At 26.6% G+C, this 19,474-nt stretch overlaps 1 protein-coding gene across 4 annotated transcripts in view; it reads right to left on the bottom strand.

The window, feature by feature from the left end:
* The window catches only part of LOC100213424 (radial spoke head protein 6 homolog A), a 47,346-nt gene extending 28,633 nt beyond the window's left edge, over positions 1 to 18,713 (bottom strand). The window contains exons 1-3 of one of the 4 annotated variants that reach the window (XM_065820129.1): positions 18,390 to 18,713; positions 7,614 to 7,675; positions 5,038 to 5,090 (exon numbers count right to left, since the gene is read on the bottom strand). In XM_065820129.1, coding sequence (XP_065676201.1) covers positions 5,038 to 5,090; positions 7,614 to 7,675; positions 18,390 to 18,478 — 204 coding nt within the window. In that variant the 5' untranslated portion in view covers positions 18,479 to 18,713. Of the gene's footprint in view, positions 1 to 5,037; positions 5,091 to 7,613; positions 7,676 to 18,252; positions 18,356 to 18,389 lie in introns of those variants that run through there. The other 3 variants (XM_065820131.1, XM_065820130.1, XM_065820133.1) reach the window with 3 other exon arrangements.
* Between the last annotated feature and the right edge of the window lie 761 nt (positions 18,714 to 19,474).

Genomic DNA, 19,474 nt, shown 5'->3' with positions numbered 1-19,474 from the left:
CAGCAGAAAAAACAGAATGAATCGATATTGCAAGAGCAGGACTTAATGCATAAATATGCATTAGTTCACTATATGCGGAAGTGGTGTAGTGGTAATGCCCTCGCTTCATTAGCGAGAGGTTCCGAGTTCGATCCCCACCATGTCCCTGGTAGTACCGCGCTCAACTTGTTTCTCCGCGCAGCGGCCTTGTTCTTCAAGGTTTGTGTTTCGGAGTTATAGAGTTGAGAGAGGGTTATAACCACTATTAAGTAGCCTCCTCATCTGTAGTGGCCTTCTCGGCCTTGAGGAGATGAATAACAAAAAAAAAAAAAAAAAAAATCTACTAATAGACACAACAGCATGCAACAACACTGGATATGTTGGTGTTTAAATTCTGGTGTCTGTGATTGTGCATATTTTTTGGATGATGAATCATAGCAATCTAAAAATAAACCTTGTATATTTATATATGCAATATATATCATAGAGAATTCAACCTTGTACATTCAATGTATACCTTGGTTTTCATTTTTTAAACTATTTTAATGATATAAAAAAACTGATATAAATGTACTAACATTTATATCAGTTTATATCTCTCCACAATAATGGATTCTAACTACTATTTATTAGAAACTAATTGGAAGGAAATAATGACCAGGTAATATAATTTTTATTTTTATAAATTATATTTACCTAATTTATCCATATAAACAATATCTTACATTGACTTAAAGTTAGATTAGATTTCAATCTATAATAATTCATCATTAAAAATAAAAAAATAAAACAAATTACACGCAACTTGATTCCTACATACAGTATACATGCATTCTCTGTTTTATTGAATGAAAGTTTGAAATATTTGTATAATAACATCTTTAACAGATTGAAATCTTTAATAAATTTTTGAAAGCCCTACTTTGCTTTGCTGGTGGTTGCCTCCACGGGGAGTTAGCTACAGCTGCTCAAACAGCATTTCAAAAAACATTATAAGTCACAACAAAAAAAATAAATTAAAAAAACACAAAATATTTGTATTTCACCTGGTGATTGCAAGAGCATAAAAGTTAAAGATCACATAGTTTTATTTTATTTATTATATTTATATAATCATACTACTTTTAAAAACTGAAGATATTAAGTTAGTTGGATTCTATGGCAAATTGTGTGCAGAAAGTTAAGCAGCGCAAGGAGGACACACAAAATATTAGTGTATAAGTTTTTATTATATTGGAAAAATAAAACTTAAAAACTTCTGAATTTTTATTGTTTTTGATTTTGATGCAATTAGTTTGTACAATACTGTATATATATTTATATATATATAATCCATACAGAAATTACATAGGACACTATTTGTCTAATTAAACATTGTAGAAAAATTATAAAATTTTTAAAATAAACTTGCAGGCTACTAGATTTTTCAAAAAGTGAGCTAGAGCACGTTAGTAAAATTAAGTAGGACAAAAAAATAATAATATTCGAAAAATATTAAACTGTGGAAAAATACCACTGATGTTATTAATTGGTTTTCTAAAATAAGTTACAAAAATGAATGCACATTTACACAATTTGATAAAATAATTCAATCTAATCAATTGTATCATGATGATGGTTTTATAATAGAACAATAAAAATTATTAATTTTATTAAGTTTAATGCTGGTAAAATTAATTAATAAAATTAATTAATAAAAATTAGGGCCTCAACCTGACAAAATCAGAAAAAAAAAACACTATAAAAATTTTGGCTTCTAAATTGAAATAAAAATTAATTTGAAAATAGTGAATTTTCTTGATGTTATATTTAAACCTGTTAGAAAATTTTCACAAGCATTATAAAAAATCTAATGATGAATTATTGTATATTAACACAAATTCAAATCTTAAAACAAATTCCTATTTCAATTAATGATAGATCAAAATAAAACTCTTTTGATAAAAATATTTTTAACTTATCTAAACTTCTTTAATTTAATTTGGTCCAACTCACAACAAAACAACAAAATGATTTCAACAAATATTGGAAAAGCATTTTTTAAATTAAAGCATTTCTCTTTCTTCTAATAAATTGCACAAAAGTTTTAACAGAAATACTATTAAAATAAGTTATAACTGAAGCTACCGAAGGAGAAACAGCCGGCCAAAACAAAAAAAAAAAAGATAAGTGTTTTTACTAATATCAGAAATTATCCAGGTCATATTTTAAAGATTAGTAAAATTTTTTCCTAAAATATTTTTTAAAAATATCTGGAAAAAATCAAGAAATATAAAGGCATTTTGTGTAAATAAGAAAATCTCATGTGCTTGAAAAGAAATTTATTATTTGCACATGAAAAATGTTTAAATACTTTAATTTCTTTAATAAGTAAAATAGTTACATTAATAAAATGAACAATAATAAAATTTAGCAATTTTAATAATAAAATTTAGAGGTGCGAGTAACAAAGTTGCAGGTTTGAATCATCCATTGAAAACTTATTTTTTTCAATTTTAGTTTTTTTTCTTTTTTAAATTATATTTTAAAGTAGTTTTATTTTTTTAACTTTTATTGCTGTTTATCATTTTTTATTTCAATGTTTTATAAAATAAGTGCATCAATGCCTACATAAATCCAATGTAATAACCATAGTCATAGTGGAGTGTACATACATTGACTAAGGGTTTAGGTTTTGGCAAGCATTCTTTTATATAAAAGAAAAGTATTTCAACACTTATTTAAATAGAGTTTATAAATTAATTTAATTTATATAAAAAAAATTGTTTAACTAAATGACACTAGATTTTTAAGTGAAATAGTCAAAATAATTAATAATAAATATGCGCATACAAATAAGAAAAATTAATTGTACACACATACAAATAACACTCAACCTAAAAAAAATATTTATTTCATATTTACATACATATATACATACATATATATATATATATATATATATATATATATATATATATATATATATATATATATATATATATAAATTATGTTAGTGTATTTTACAAATAGAGTGCTCAATGTTCTTAAAGAACAGACCAATAATAAATTAAATATATATATTATATATAAAGAGCATGCTCACCACCTGTTAAGTTTTAAAATCAGTTTAGCAAACAAAATTATTAACTAATTGTAAACAATAACCTGTTAAATTATACGAAAGGTTGAAAATATTTTCAAAATTATTATTTAAAAACTATTTAAAAATGAATCAATACATTCTAAATATTGATCAAAAAAAATCTTTTACAGAAAAAATCTATTAACAACTGTTATAAAATCTTTTTGGGTCACTATCATTTAGCTCGTAAGTCATATATGCCAAAAGCTAATGGATGAAATGATCAAAAAAAATCCTTGGTTAAACTGTGAGTTGAAGCAAACAATAAAAAGCAAAAACATTATGTATTTATGAAACAAGAAGCTCAACTTATATAATAATGAAGTTGACTTGAAGAGTGAATATAACAATATGAAAATGTATAAAAAAAAAAAAAAAAAAGAAACTATTGTCATTAATAAAGTACAATTAGCATGCACCTTTAATGACTATTTTAATTCTGTTTACACATCTGAAAATTGAGAGACACTACTAGAATTTAAAATTAGATGCCAAACTATATTAAGAGAAATATGTTTCTGAAGAACTGGTAAGAAAATATATACTAAAAACAGACATCTAATATCTATGGGTCCTGACTGAGTTCATCCATACATGTTAAAGTACTCTGCAAACAGTATGAGTTTACCATTATATCATATTTATACATAGTCAATTTCAAGTAGTTTGATCCAGGAAGAATGGGAAGAAGCAAATGTAACTCCTCTTTTTAAAAAATGGAAATAAACATAAACCTTTTAACTATCATCCAACATCGTTAACTTTAATCCCCTGCAAGATCTTAGAATAAATCATATCTGGAATTTAAACAATTGATTAATCGAATTATTCAATTATTTTCAATAAACTTTTGACTAGACCTTTTTGATTTCAGTAAACACAATCTAAACTTTGACTATTTCGTGACTAATAATGAGAGATCAAATTACTAACAACAAATATTGAAAGAGATTTAGGAGTTTTGATACCAGACAATTTCAAATGGACTATGAAGATCAGAGCAGTAGCTTCAAGAGTAAATAGTAAATTAGGTATTATTACCAAAGCTTCAAACTATAACATTTGTGAACCTTTCAAAAATCTATAGAGTGCATGCATAAGACCATATCTCAAATTCACTGTTCAAGTATGGAACTCTTACCATAAAAATGATGTTGATATACTCGAAATGTGCAGAAACATGCAACTAAGTTGTTACCTGAAATTAGACAATTATTATACAATGAAAGATTGATCAAACTGAATCTAACAACATTGTCTGAAGTAAGAAAACGTAATGGTTAAATTCAATTTTATAAATTTTCTCACCATTTTGAAGACATCTCATAGTACAACCCACCTAAGTTTTGCATCATTTTTGTTACCTGGACCAGTTGCCAATACAAGAAAGAATCATATAGTTTATTCATTTAACAGGCTAAATGCCAAAGTTGTCTCATAACTAAACTTTATAAAACATATAAATATTATTTATTTATTGTCTAAATTAGTAATTGTTAAATTATTATCCTTAAAGGCTGTCATTGATTTAGACATGGTGTTAAAAAATGGTGTGCAATACTTAATATATATATATATATATATATATATATATATATATATATATATATATATATATATATATATATATATATATATATATATATATACATGTATATATATATATATATATATATATATATATATATATATATATATATATATATATATATATATATATATACATATATATATATATATATATATATACACACATATATATATATATATATATATATATATATATATATATATATATATATATATATATATATATATTACAGCAAGAATAGTAATAAAGTAATGTATTTCATATCAACTTTCATTATAAAAAAGTCAAAAACTATAAAATAAAAATAGTAAAAACTTGTTAAAAAAACAAAAAAACAATATACATTTGTTTTACCAACAGATAATCTCTCATCTCTCATGTAACTTTCAACCAGATCTGTAAATGATTTAATATATTATGTTTTTATATTCACACATACATACATACACACATACATACACACATACATACATGCATACATACATACATACATACATACATACATACATACATACATACATACATACATACATACATACATACATACATACATACATATTTAAATAATATTTATAAAGAACATACACTTTCAGTTATAAAAACTGTTATCAACATGTGTCCTGTTTAAAAACTACAACAAAAATAACTTCAATTGCACCACGCTGAAATAGATTGCCTGCATATAAAAATTTTAAAATCATGCATGTTATTAAAATTTAAGTGAACTCTGAAAGTTCTGATAAAATTTAGCATAGTACATTTAAGAATTATCTAAATAAAATAAATTTGCTGAAAATAAATTTTGGTTTTTAATAAGTTTTTTATATCAAAGTTGTCAATTAAAAAAAAAAATCTTTTTTTAAAAAAAATTGAACTAAACAATTTTGTTTCATAATTTTATTATAAAATAACATTAGAAAACTAGTTAAGACAACTTTTGGTGTTAAATTTGTGATACTGTGATGTGTTATGGGGAAGTTAAATTTGTAATATTGCAATGTTTTGCAGGCCTTGTTAAGAAGTATTACTCATCTTTCATTTCACATACGAAATGGTAAAAAATATTTAAATTATCACTTAATATTGTTTATCTGGCGTTTACTCAGAAAGTGTTAAGTCATCAAAAAAAAGCAATTAACCGCAACTGTGAATTTTTTTGTTGATGAAACTAATTATTTTATATAAATTTTTTTTAAGTAAAAGACTTTAAATTAAAAATTAATAATTAAAAACTCAAATTTAGTTTTGAAGGAATATAAAATAGTTGGCAAAACATAGAATATAAAATTTAGTTTCAAAGAAATGTAAAATAGTAATACTTATTAAGGATGTTTTTATTTTTATCATTTTATTTTTACAATATAAATTAACAATATAGTTATCTGTATAATTCGAAAAAAAAAATTAAAAAACATTTATTTATGCCTAAGATATATATATATATATATATATATATATATATATATATATATATATATATATATATATATATATATATATATATATACATGTATATATACATATATAGCAGTTAGGTCGGCATTGCCGACTCTAATTCCGAGGGTTGTATATATATATATATATATATATATATATATATATATATATATATATATATATATATATATATATATATATATATATATATATATATATATATATATATATATATACAACCCGTAGATGTTGTCTGAAAGTTTTTTCCATATTTTGTTGACAAAAAGTAAAAATTAAAATGCAAGACCGGAATTATTTTTTTTTATTAATTGATAGACTGCCTGCCCAAACCAAACCCTCAGTCGATGTAGCAACACTCCCTTGCGAGTCAGGCTAAAAGATAGTAGATGTAGCAGCACTCCCTTGCGGGTTAGGCTATTTGTCAGTCAATGTAGCAGCACTCCCTTGCGAGTCAGGCTATTTGTTAGTCGATGTAGCAGCATTCCGTTGCGAGTCAGGCTATAAGATAGTCGATGTAGCAACACTCCGCGCATGATTTAGAGTAAAAAAAAATAAAAATAAATACATTTTATTAAAAAAACTAAAAATAAAAACATTTTATTAAAAAAAATTAAAATAAAAACATTGTTTATATTGTTAAAAACATTCAGAATGTTTTTAAAACATTCTGGTCAATTAAATTTGTGTTTTTGTGACTTTTTTAAAAAACGATTTATTTGTAATTAAATTAATGGTTTTTACTTTCGTCCAACACGCAAATGTTGGACGAAAGTCAAAAGTAATTAAAAGTGACGTATGTGTTGGCGTAAGAATCACTTTTTTCCTTCCGCTCTTCCTAAAGACAACAAACTATAGATATATATATATATATATATATATATATATATATATATATATATATATATATATATATATATATATATATATATATATATATATATATATATATATATATATATATATTCATAAAGTTTAATGTCCATGGTTCTACTTTTGTGTGAATGAGTTTCCACAATGCCATTTTCTAACTTAAATAAGCCATCATGGAAGAATTAAAGCAATCTTTTATAACTAGATGCCCTTACTGACATTAACCTGTTTGCAGATCAAGACCACAAGAATGATTATCATCTACTATAGAGTATATTAATGTTTGCTTACTTTTTTTGCTAATCTTTATAGCATATAACTTTTTCAGGAAAAAAAAAGAAAAAGAAAATTGCTGCCCCAGCCCAAACCCTGATTCGATGTATCATCACCCAGTACCAGACTATAAGTCAATAACTTGTTCACCCAGTACCATACCAGTACCAGGCTAAAAGTCAATAACTTGTTCAGCTGTTCATTAACATAAAAAAAAAAAATTAAGTTAAATTAAAAAAAAAAAGTATAATACTAAAAATAAAATCCACCAAACAGTAACAAGCAACTATATGTAAAAAAGTTTATGAAACAACATACCAGCAGCATTATCAGGCCTTTCAGATAAAATTCTTTCCAGTAGTGCACAAAGCTGCTGATGTCTAAAATGAGTTTTTAAAATTCAGAATTATTTACTTGAATTAAAAGATTCATTTGATAATAATTAAATAATTTTCAATCAAAAAACAACTTAATACAGCTTTTATTATAGATAAAATAAATAAACTTATTTATTAAACCATTGCTTTCTATTTAATTAAGCATTAATTAGTTTAAAAAAATCTGAACCTTTGTGCTTTTTCAAAACTGTATTTTAAACAGAAATGTAATAATAAATTATTATTAATTAATATTAATCATAAATATAAACAAAATTTTAATGTTTCATAAAAAAAAACCACAATGAAATTTTAATTGTTTCTTTTTTTTTAATCACCCTATTTCCTTTTATATTACCAGAGAATGTTTAGTGAAGCATTTGAAGATACTATAAGGTAGAATAGTGAAGGATTGGAAGATACAGAGGAAGAAAAAAAACAACCACTCAATCCAATGTATCCACCTATTGTCTTATCAATTATATTTAGCAGATTCTCTTTGCCATTTATGGACTATGCACTATTTGGAACAAGCTTAACTGTTAAGCACATTATTCAATATAATAATTATGATCATGTAAAACATTGCTGCTGATATTAACAACAAATTTCATTGACTCTGAAACTCATTATTTTCTGGAAATTAAATTAAAAGGTTTGAAGTTTCATTAACTGTTATTGTTTGATTACTGGAATACTATTAATCAATAAAGATTCTTGTAAACATGTAGTTTAAAAAAGTTGACAAAATTGATTTAAAAACAAAAAACTATAGTATAATAAAAATAACAGACTATTATAGTTTATGATATAATAGAAAAAACATATACTTATTTAGACTAGATATTGCGCTTTAGGGGTAAGCATAATTATTCTGCTAACCAGCCTCAAACCCCTTCTTCATCTATCAGGCTGGTGTATGTGTAAACCTGTTGTACTTTGTTTCCTACCTAAGATGATGAATGCTGAATCTTCTTGACTCTTCTCATAGGTTTTTGTTTGTGCCTCCTTGAAAGTGACTACACCACTCTTCCTGTTATCTCCTTTATGAATGAGTCAAGTTCTCCTTAAATTTAAATCATGACAAAAGTAACCCAAAATATTAAACATAAAAAACTATTCCCACCACCTGTCTTTTAATATATCTTTTACTAATATTCATGATCTGCGAAGTAACATTCCACCAGTTGAATCTTAACTCTCGCAAAATTTACCAGACTAATTTAAATTCTATTATTCCTTCTACTGATCTTAGTGTTAATGGGTACTGTCCTTTGATTCTAATAGTCACATGCTTGGCTTGGAGGTATACATACGCATCAATTCACCCAATTGTCATAAAATCAGGTTCAATTCCTTTGACCATTCTTTTAAGTGCTTCCGCTTAGCACCTCTTTGCTCTATTACCTTTCTCTTTGTTCTTTATCAGTCTCCTTCTACCCAAGACTGTACTTTTTTAGATGTAATTTCTGATCAAATTGACCATGCCCTCTCTCTTTACCCCTCTGCCAATATTGTTGTTATTGGTGACTTTAATGCTCATCACACTGAATGGCTTGGCTCTTACGTCACCGACCCTGCTGGCACTAAAGCCTATAACTTCTGCATTTCTCAATCTCTTAGTTAATTAACTTTGTGACTTATTTTTCTGACAACCCTAATCATTTACCTTCACTCCTTGATTTATGTCTGGTCTTTGATCTTAACTTGTGTTCAGTTTCTCTTTTTTCTCCTTTAGGTGGTTCTGGCCATCCAATGATCTTTTTAAAACTTTTTTCTTGTACTTCATCTTCAGACTCACACTATCATCGCACTACTTACTACTACCCTAAAGCTGAGTAAAACTCTTTTCATGATTTTCTTCGTAATGGTTCTTGGGCTGATGTCTTTTCCCTCTAAGCTAAAAAATACACCTCCTATGTGACCTTCTGGATTCAGGCAGGAACAGAAGCTTTTATTCCTGTTCTTTTATCTGTTGTTCCAACTTTAAAAACTCCAGTGAACATTCTGAACCCTTCACTTATCGTCCAATCAGTCTTCTTTCTGTTATTAGCAAGGTCTTTAAGTCTTTGATCAATCGTTATCTCACATCCCATCTTGAATCAAATAACTTATTGTCAAACAATCAATACGGTTTTCAATCCTCTTGTTCTACGGCTGACTTGCTAACTGCTGTGAAAAGTTTTATCGTGCATTAGATGGAGGTGGAGAGGTTAGAGCTATTGTTCTTGAAGATTTTCTTCTAAGATTTTCCACTAAGTTTGGCATGCTGGTCTTCTCCATAAACTTATTTTATATGGTGTATCTGGGAAAGCCTTTGAGATTATCAAATCGTTTCTTTCTAATTGCTTAATTAAAGTCATCTTTAAAGGCCAACACTCTTCTTTATTTCTAGTAACTTCTGGGGTACCTCAAGGGGCTATCCTTGGTCATGTTTTGTTTCTTATCTGCATTAATGATCTTCCCAACAACCTTACATCTAAAGCAGCTCTTTTTGCTGATGAACTTTATATCAACTTTATACTTCTGTCTTGACGAAAAGCCTTTCAATTGCTGAGAACAAGCAGCCAATTTTGAATCTGATCTCATTTCTGTAACAGATTAGGGCTCACAGTGGCTTGTAAATTTTAACTCCAACAAAATTCAGTTATTTAATGCACACAACTATTGCAGTACTGTTGACATTGCTATATTAATGAATGGCAACCCTCTCACTAAGTCCTCTTCCTGGATTATTGCTTACTACTGACCTACCATGGAAACTATATATAGAATTGATTGCTAAATTAACATCTGATAAAGTTGTTTCTCTTTATTGCGCTCACCATTTTCTCTCTCCTAATTCCATTCTCTACCTACAAATCTCTTAATCATCCCTGTATGGAATACTGTTATATTTGGGCTGGTTCTTCTAGTGATACTCTTTCTCTTCTAAATGGGGTCCAAAAACGCATTATAAACCTAATTGGACCTGGTCTATCTGCTAAACTTAAACCTCTTTCCCATCATCGTAAAGTAGCATCTCTTTCTCTCTTCTACAAATACTATAATAACCGTAGCTCAAAGAACCATCTCTTGTTCCATCAACTAAAATTTATTCTTGCTTGACTCACCATTTAGCAAAGTTTCATTTTTTTACTGTATCTGTCCCCTTAATGCTCTAAAAACTTTTACTCGTCTAGTTTTTTCCCCCGCACTTCAACCCTTTGAAATTTTCTTCCATCTTCATGTTTTCCTGATACAACCTTCAACTTTTGAAGTTTTCTGTTCACTCTTTCCTTGCTCTATAAATCTTTTTTTTTCTTCTCGTAACTCCCAACTTAATAGTGGTTGTTTGCAGTCTTGTTGGTCTTTGGACTGATGTCTTCTCCCTCTCAGCTGAAAAAGGCGCATCCTACATAAACTCCTGGATTCAGGCAGGAATGGAAGCTTTTATTCCTGTTCTTTTATCTGTTGTTCCAATTTTCAAAAACTCTGGTGAAATTTTGACCTTTTTGCTTATCCTCTAATCAGTCTTCTTTCTGTTCTGAGTGAATCAGGATAAATATATATATATATATATATATATATATATATATATATATATATATATATATATATATATATATATATATATTGGGTTGAGGAATAATTCATGAGCGTTTTTTTCAAATTTAAAAATGCATGCAGAAATAAAATGCATTGGCAAAATGTTTTATGTTGTTTGAAAGAGAATGTTTTGCTCTACAAGATAGTGTGTTTTGATTTGTTAGTTTTTTTTATTTTTGTGTATTTTCAGATCATTAAAATGGAATGTCAAGTGGACAAAACTGAACATTTCGACACCATTTGCTTTTTGCAAATGGTGTCGAAATTTTTGACGGATCACACACCGGTCTACCAATTGAGTTCGACGAAGAGCGATTGAATCAACTTCTTCACGAAAATCCATGTCAAACGACCAGAGAATTGGCGGAGCAGATGGATTGTGATCAAAAAACTGTGGTGAACCACCTTCACTCAATGGGCAAGGTTCATAAACTCGGCGCTTGGGTGCCACACACTTTGAGCGAAAACAACAAAAATCAACGTTCCACAATCGTCACCGGTTTGCTCGCTCGACATCGCTCAACACATGGTCACAAACAGCGTTTTCTTTACCGCATTGTCACTAGCGATGAAAAATGGTGCCTTTACGTCAATATGAAGCAGCGAAAAGAATGGCTCAGCCCCAAAAAACAAGCGATTCCGCGAGCAAAATAAGACCTTCATCCTCGAAAGATCATGTTGTGTGTATGGTGGGATTGGGAAGGCATAATTCATTACGAACTGCTTGAGCGCAACCAAACAGTCAATGCGGAGCTCTACGTTCAACAACTGCACCGACTCAACGAAGCAATTCAGCAAAAAAGACCAAATAGGCGAAATGGCGTTCTTCTGCAACACGACAACGCCCGTCCTCACATCGCCAATATGACCAAAGCCGCGATTCAAGAACTCGAATGGGAAGTGCTGCCTCATCCTTCATACTCTCCAGACTTGGCGCCATCAGATTTTCATCTGTTTCGATCGCTTTTGAATGCTTTGCACGGTAGTATCGCTCAATAATGACGTGGAATTGAGGGCTTGGTTGGACGAATTCTTTGAGTCAAGACCGGGAGATTTCTATCGCCGAGGCATCGAAAAACTTATTGAACGATGGGAGGAAGTCGTAAACAACAACGGAGAGTATATTATTGATTAAATCGTTGTAGTTTTTTTGTTTAAAATAAATTTGAAAAAAACGCTCATGAATTATTCCTCAACCCAATATATATATATATATATATATATATATATATATATATATATATATATATATATATATATATATATATATATATATATATATATATTAACTATAATAGTTATTATATAACTATTATAGTTCTATAATATATAATAGAGTTATATAGTTATAAACATAGCAATAGAATGCAGGTTCTCGAGTAGGAGAACATGTATCTGAATGTAAAAGTGTTATGAGTGGAGTTTGCCAAGGATCTGTACATTAGGTTTACTACTATTTATTATAATAATAAATGATTTATGTGTTAGTCTAAACAAAGTTGTAAAGCAGTTTGCTGATGATACAAAATTGATTTTGGCGATAGTAGATCAAGAGAACAACATAAATCTTCAAAATGATATAGATAAATTAAACAAGTGATCAATAAATGGTTAATTAAATCAAATGAAAGAAAAAAAACAAAAAACTATGCACTTTAGTAAAAGTAATCAAAAACATGATTATTAACTAAAGAGTTTTACGCTATTAAAAACTCAATCAGAAAGTGATCTTGGTATTATCATAACAAATGGCTTAAACTGGAAACTTCACATTAAAAATGTGATAAAGAAAGAAAATAAATAACTTGGTTTGATTAACACTCTTTTAAATATTTAAATGAATCAAAAAAAACTTTTATATAAAACTTTCTCATCTTGAATATCTTGCAGTAATATGGAGTCATTTTAGAAAATATGAAATTGATAAAATCCAAAAAATTTAACATAAAAGGACAAAAATGGAAAATCTAAAAGGTTTATTTACAATGAAAAAATATCATCTAAAAATCAAAACTTTAGAAAATAGAAGGAAAAGATTATACTTTATTCAAATGTTTAAAAAAATTTCCATAACCCTATCAATCACTTTGTAACAACTGCAAGACATAAGAATTAGAAGAGAGATACTAAGTACAGGTTCAAAGAATGAAACAGACACAACTTCAAAAAAACAAAATATCTAATGATTGGAACACCTTGCCACAAGATGCAACAAACTCAGATTCAATTAACTCTTTTAAAAACAAGATCAACTCAATATTCAAATCTATATTTAAATAACAAAAGGTGAAATTGAAATTCTATGAGATTTCAGTCTTAACTCAATGAGTTAGGTTATATGTATATGTATATAATTTATATACTATATACTCTACTCCGATACTCTAAAAAAGACACATCAGAAATGAATGATCAAATATGTTTATGATTGACGAAATGTTTTTCCATTCAACCACTGTTAAGCCAATATTTTGTTATTGGGTACATTCTTAGAAAAAACAACACAATTATATATTACACTTTTCAATAAACATTTTCCACTTATTGGAAAACTTAATTTTTGCTTAACAATGTAATTAGTAATAACCAAGATAAAGATAATTACAGAACTAAAACAAAAAATACCCCACCTTTTACATCTGATTTTAAAAAATGTGCAAATATGACCTTTTGTACTTAGAACAAGTTGTGGCATATAAAGTAATGAATTTCAAAAAGAACTAAAGGTAGATATTAAAAAATTAAATCAAACCTTAATGTTTTGGTTTGTTGATATAACAAATAACATTTACGTGAAAATATTACTAATTCTTATGTAAAAGACCCTAAATATTATTATTATCTACTTCTATTTTATTAGTTATTTAGGTGTTCCAAGGAGTCATAACAGTATTATCACAGAGCACCGCTGAATAGTATTTAATCAAAAAGTTAATGCCTCTTTCCTTACCAATGATGCATATACGGCCAAACTCAGTTTTGAACCAAAGACCCCCACTGAAACCAGAACTCTAACCACTACACCACAACTGCACTGAAAATTTGGAAATTAATAAGAAGCCCAAAGCGTTGTTAAAAAAACCAACCCTGGAAACAGAATTGAACCAAATCTGCCCAAGCATTTGTAACATTAAAAAAAAAAAATCATTTTTCAAAACAATAAACCAATTTTTTTAAATAAAGTAAAAATTTACTGATAATGATTTTTTTTTAAAGTATAATTGACAGTTGTATATAATTTTTTTAATTTATAATATATAAATTGCTTAAGTATATTTTTTTTTATAATAAAGGTTATTCAAAAATAAAAAAATTATTTTGTTTTTATAAACGATGACTTTCTTCAAAAACAAAAGTCTCTTTAACAAATTTTAGTATAAGAATAATTAATGTTAATACATTTAAAAAGATAAACAAAATTTCATTGAAAAAAAAAAAAATTATAGAAAGTGGTTACAATTAAATGAGTTTGATCTTTAATGCTTTTATATTATCAAAACGCTTTTTAATGAAGTAACAAAACACTTCTAATGAACTTTTAACATAAGAATTAATAAACTGTTGTTTTTTTCAATATATATATAATTATGCATTTTTTATGATAAATGTTAATCTTTTGAAATAAATTTAAAAAAAAAAAGTATAAATGTTAAAACAAAGAATGAAATAATTTTAATGTCTAATTATTTACTCATTTACATTTACATTGAAACTGATATTTTTAAATTAGTAAAAAAAAAACACTAATTTAAATCAAGAGTGAGTATATTTTAAACAATCATTAAAAGTAATTTTTTTCTTTGTTTATTAATGTTTGTTAATGTTCTAAACATTAATAAAGATAAAAAATTACTCCGAATGTAATTAAAAACATTAAATAAACTTTAAATAAACTTTAAAAAAATTTAAATAAACTAAGCATTTTAGTTTGTTGAGTTTTGTTTTAGTTTTTAGTTTAAGTAACTTCCATATAATTAATAGGTTTTGTTAAGTTTTAAACAAAAATTGGATTTGATAAACAGTTTTAATTGCATCAATACAGTTTTTTTGTCAAAAAAAAGTTTTTTTGATATTTTAGATTGAAAAATACTAAAATTTTCTATTTCAAACTTTAACTCAAATAATAAAATTTAAATTAATATAAATAATATATAAATAATATTTATTATTTAATAAGATTGACCATTAAATTAAAATTAAAATTAAATTATAATAAATCTGCATGTGTAAATAATAAAATAAATAATACAAAAATACAATAAAATAAAAAAATATTGTTTAAATGCATCTTAGACCTTAAAACATCCTGTCTTTTTTATTCCTAATTGTACTTTTATTGCTAATTGTATTGGACAGTAAACCATTGTATAATAATGTTCTATGTCCGCAGAAAAAAATTTGATTGTGGTTATGTTTTTTTACAAATTATTATTTATCTTTTTACAAATGAATTTTTTTTTTTTTTTTTTTCAACATCTTCACTTATAACAAGGCTGCAAGCAACCATTATTGATGCAAGCAACACACTATTAGATGAAGTTTATAGAGCAAGATAACAATTGACAGACAACTTAAAATATTGAAAATTATATGAATTAGGAAAACAAGATGAAGGAAGGGAATTCTAAAAAACTGATGTTTAAGGAAAATAACTGGATGAATAAAAATTTTTTGAGCACTTAGTAACAGTTACAGTAAAAGGATGAGACTTAACAGAATGATGATTATTCTCGAGTCCTTTAAACAAGGGGGGTGGGGGGGGGGATTACAGGGAGGGGGAAATTTTAGTCCAGATCTAATAAACGGATGGGTTTTATTAAAAGGGCAGATGGAAATTTTTTAATGTTACAATAAGTATTTTTTATAAAAAATTCAAGTATATAAATCCAAACTAATATTTTTTACAAAACTTGCATAAAACTATATAGTTCTAGCGTGGCTTGCGATCGCAAGTCTTCCTGTAAAACACTACTCTTAGAAGTAAATTTTTACAACTTTTTACTTTTGCAACAGCAGAAAAATACTATTAGACATCATAAACTGGTTCCCAAAACTGAAAATAAAAAAGACTGTACATTTATTCAATTTTAAATTAATGGTTTTTACCACTCAATGACATGCCAATCAATATAAGCATCTGCCATTTTTATCTGCTTTACTTAAACAAATATTTTTAACTATAAGTATTCCTATTTCTTAAATGCTAAAATACTTTTCATTTTTAAATATCTATTATCTAACATGGACTCCACACTTTTTTAGTTTAAGACATTTTATGACACTCAATAATTTAGAACAGCAATTACAAAACTTGTGGATCTTCACTATGCAAAGTGTGAAATTTGAAATTAGGAATTTAGCATAAATATAAAAAATGTTATATTTATTTAAACCTAATTACATTTTGATTATATTTTTTATTTCCTTCAGGCATTGCCTGTCAGACTAATTTTATAGGATTTTCAATATTTGACTATTTATGGTCATAAGAAGAGGAAAGTTTGTGATGCTTTTTCCTTTTCATAATCTTATTGCTAGTTTCTATAAGCCCACCTTATCAAAAGTGGCTGTGTTAGTTTTGGGTTGAGTATTCAATTTTTGTTATTTAATTTTTCAAATTTTTTTTTATCCACTTTTTCTACCTGTTTTAAGTTACTTGGTTTATCTATTTTTGTGGTGTCATTTTCTGTAATAGGCTCTGGTAGAGATATTGGGGTTATAGCTCCTGTTTCTAGTAATTTTTTAACTTAACTTTTTTGTTTGTTTTTTGTTTCACTTGTATTTACCGCTTTTAGTGATGTAGAGTCTGGTTGCTCTGTGTAGGTTAACATCATACCCATCAATTTTGGTATATATATATATATATATATATATATATATATATATATATATATATATATATATATATATATATATATATATATATATATATACATATATATATATATACATACATATATATATATATATATATATAATATATATATATATATATATATATATATATATATATATATATACACTTTATTATTATCATTATTATATTTTATTTTAATTCACCTCCCTAAACCAAGAAGGCCACTACTGACAAGGAAGCTACTAAATTGTGGTTATAAATCTCTCTCAACTCTATAACTCTGAAACACGAACCGTGACAAACAAGGCTGCTACAGAGAAAGAAGTTTAGCACGGTATTACCAATGGCATGGTGGGGATCCAACTAAGAACCTCTCACTTATGAAGCGAGTGCTCTATCACTAAACCACTACCTCATTATATATTATGTATACAATACATATATATATATATATATATATATATATATATATATATATATATATATATATATATATATATATATAAATGTATATTGCATACATTGACTATAACGTCTACAGATGGCTGTTTTAGTATAAACTTATTAGTGCTAGTTTATGTGCAACATTACATTTGGGATGCCATCTTATTGCTTAAAAAAGAATAACGTACCCAGTTCAGATTTTCTGTACCCAATCTAATTCTCAGTTTGGTGCATATAAATTTGATAAAAAAGGATATACAAATGTAGATGAAACCACTGCCGCCAGAAAAAGTAAGTTCAAAAGTTATTATGCTGCATTAATCAATCTTATTGACCATAAATCAATCTTAGTGGAACCAATCCAATAAACTTAAACATCAAATCCATGCATAGATTTGACATTTCTATTAATTTTATTTCTCTAGGGTTTAAGTTAAGGTATTTTACACATGCATATTCTAACTAAGTATATTTTCCTAATTCTGGATTTAAATACTTAAAGGTCTTCTTATATGTAAGAGCATTGGGGCTTTAATGGTGCTTAATGTTAAAAAGCAAAAAAAAATATTATTAAAAAAAGGGCCTCAGCTTGTTTTGTTTCCTGGTGAATTAATTAACAAAATTTCATTGTATTAAATTCAAAAAACTGTGCAATTCAATTATAATTATTTAAATTAGAATGAAAACTTACATTAAATTAGGAAAATGTTTTTGAAATAGCAGTCTTTAAAACCTCATTTAATTCATTATTTTTATTAGCAGTTTTCCTATTATTAGTATACTATATAGAAATTTATTACACAAACCCTTTAAAAATAAAAATCTTACATAACAGTTCCATCACTTGATGGTTTTATTAAATAACTTCCAGCATTTAACAACTCGTTTTCCAAATTAAATAATGCTGTTTCGACCATTTTTAATGTAAAAATGGATTGAAAAAAAACTGTTTGGATATAAAGACTTTTCAATAAAAAGGTATTCTGATAGTTTCCAAAAAACCTGCTACATAATAAAGTAATTTACGATTGTTTAAAACTAAACTCAAAGTATATTATAATCACACAAACAAATAATTTCTAGGGTACTGCGTGCAATAAAAAAAACTTAAGATGTTCATATTTGTTGCTAAGAGTTACGTAGGGACACAACGAAATAACCGTAAGTTAATCAACTTTTTAATTACTTGACAAAAACAGCTTTTAAACTTTTTAATTTATTGAAAGAAAATTAGACCGTCTGCTTTTAAACAATGTAACTGTTTGGAATGGCATCTTAACATTTTATTTAAAGAGGTAAAAAAAATTTGATTTTTTAAAATTGAAGACTTTTGACTTTTTTCTGGCATATTTGAAAGTAAACCTATTAAGAAATTGAATAATGAAACCATATTTGAAAACTATCATTTTTTGTACAATATATAACATTTTTTATGACCAATTTCATATAGATTTTGTTATTTCAATTTTTGGCGTCAACTATAAAACAAGTATGTTAAATATACTTAAAACTACGTAGGGTAAACCACCCGGTCCTCGACGTTTTTTTTTAACTTGTCTTATATAAATAATAATTTCTAACTCGTTATTTCATAAATGATCGATCTTAAAGTTTTATCGTATAAAGGGATAGTTGCTGTTTACATTACACTTAGAGTGAATGACATTCGAAAATAAATAAAGGACTTATAGCTCCTGAAATGCTTAGCTTCTTATTAATGCTTACGAATTGCAAGCTCAGGAGACGCACGTTTACAGCCATTAAGATAAAAGTTAGCTTTTTAAATTTTTTCATTGAAGGAGTCTAAGCAACGAATACCTCTTTTGATCCCAAAATTAATACAGAACAATAAAAAATAGTTAAAAAACACTTAAAAACACTTGTTATTATGTGCTTTTGAATTCGAACTGTTA

This window comes from Hydra vulgaris, chromosome 15 (genome assembly GCF_038396675.1).
Source record: "Hydra vulgaris chromosome 15, alternate assembly HydraT2T_AEP".
Taxonomy (NCBI): Eukaryota; Metazoa; Cnidaria; class Hydrozoa; order Anthoathecata; family Hydridae; genus Hydra; species Hydra vulgaris.
The sequence above is the reverse complement of the archived record's forward strand: the minus strand, read 5'-3'. Positions and strand labels throughout refer to the sequence as shown.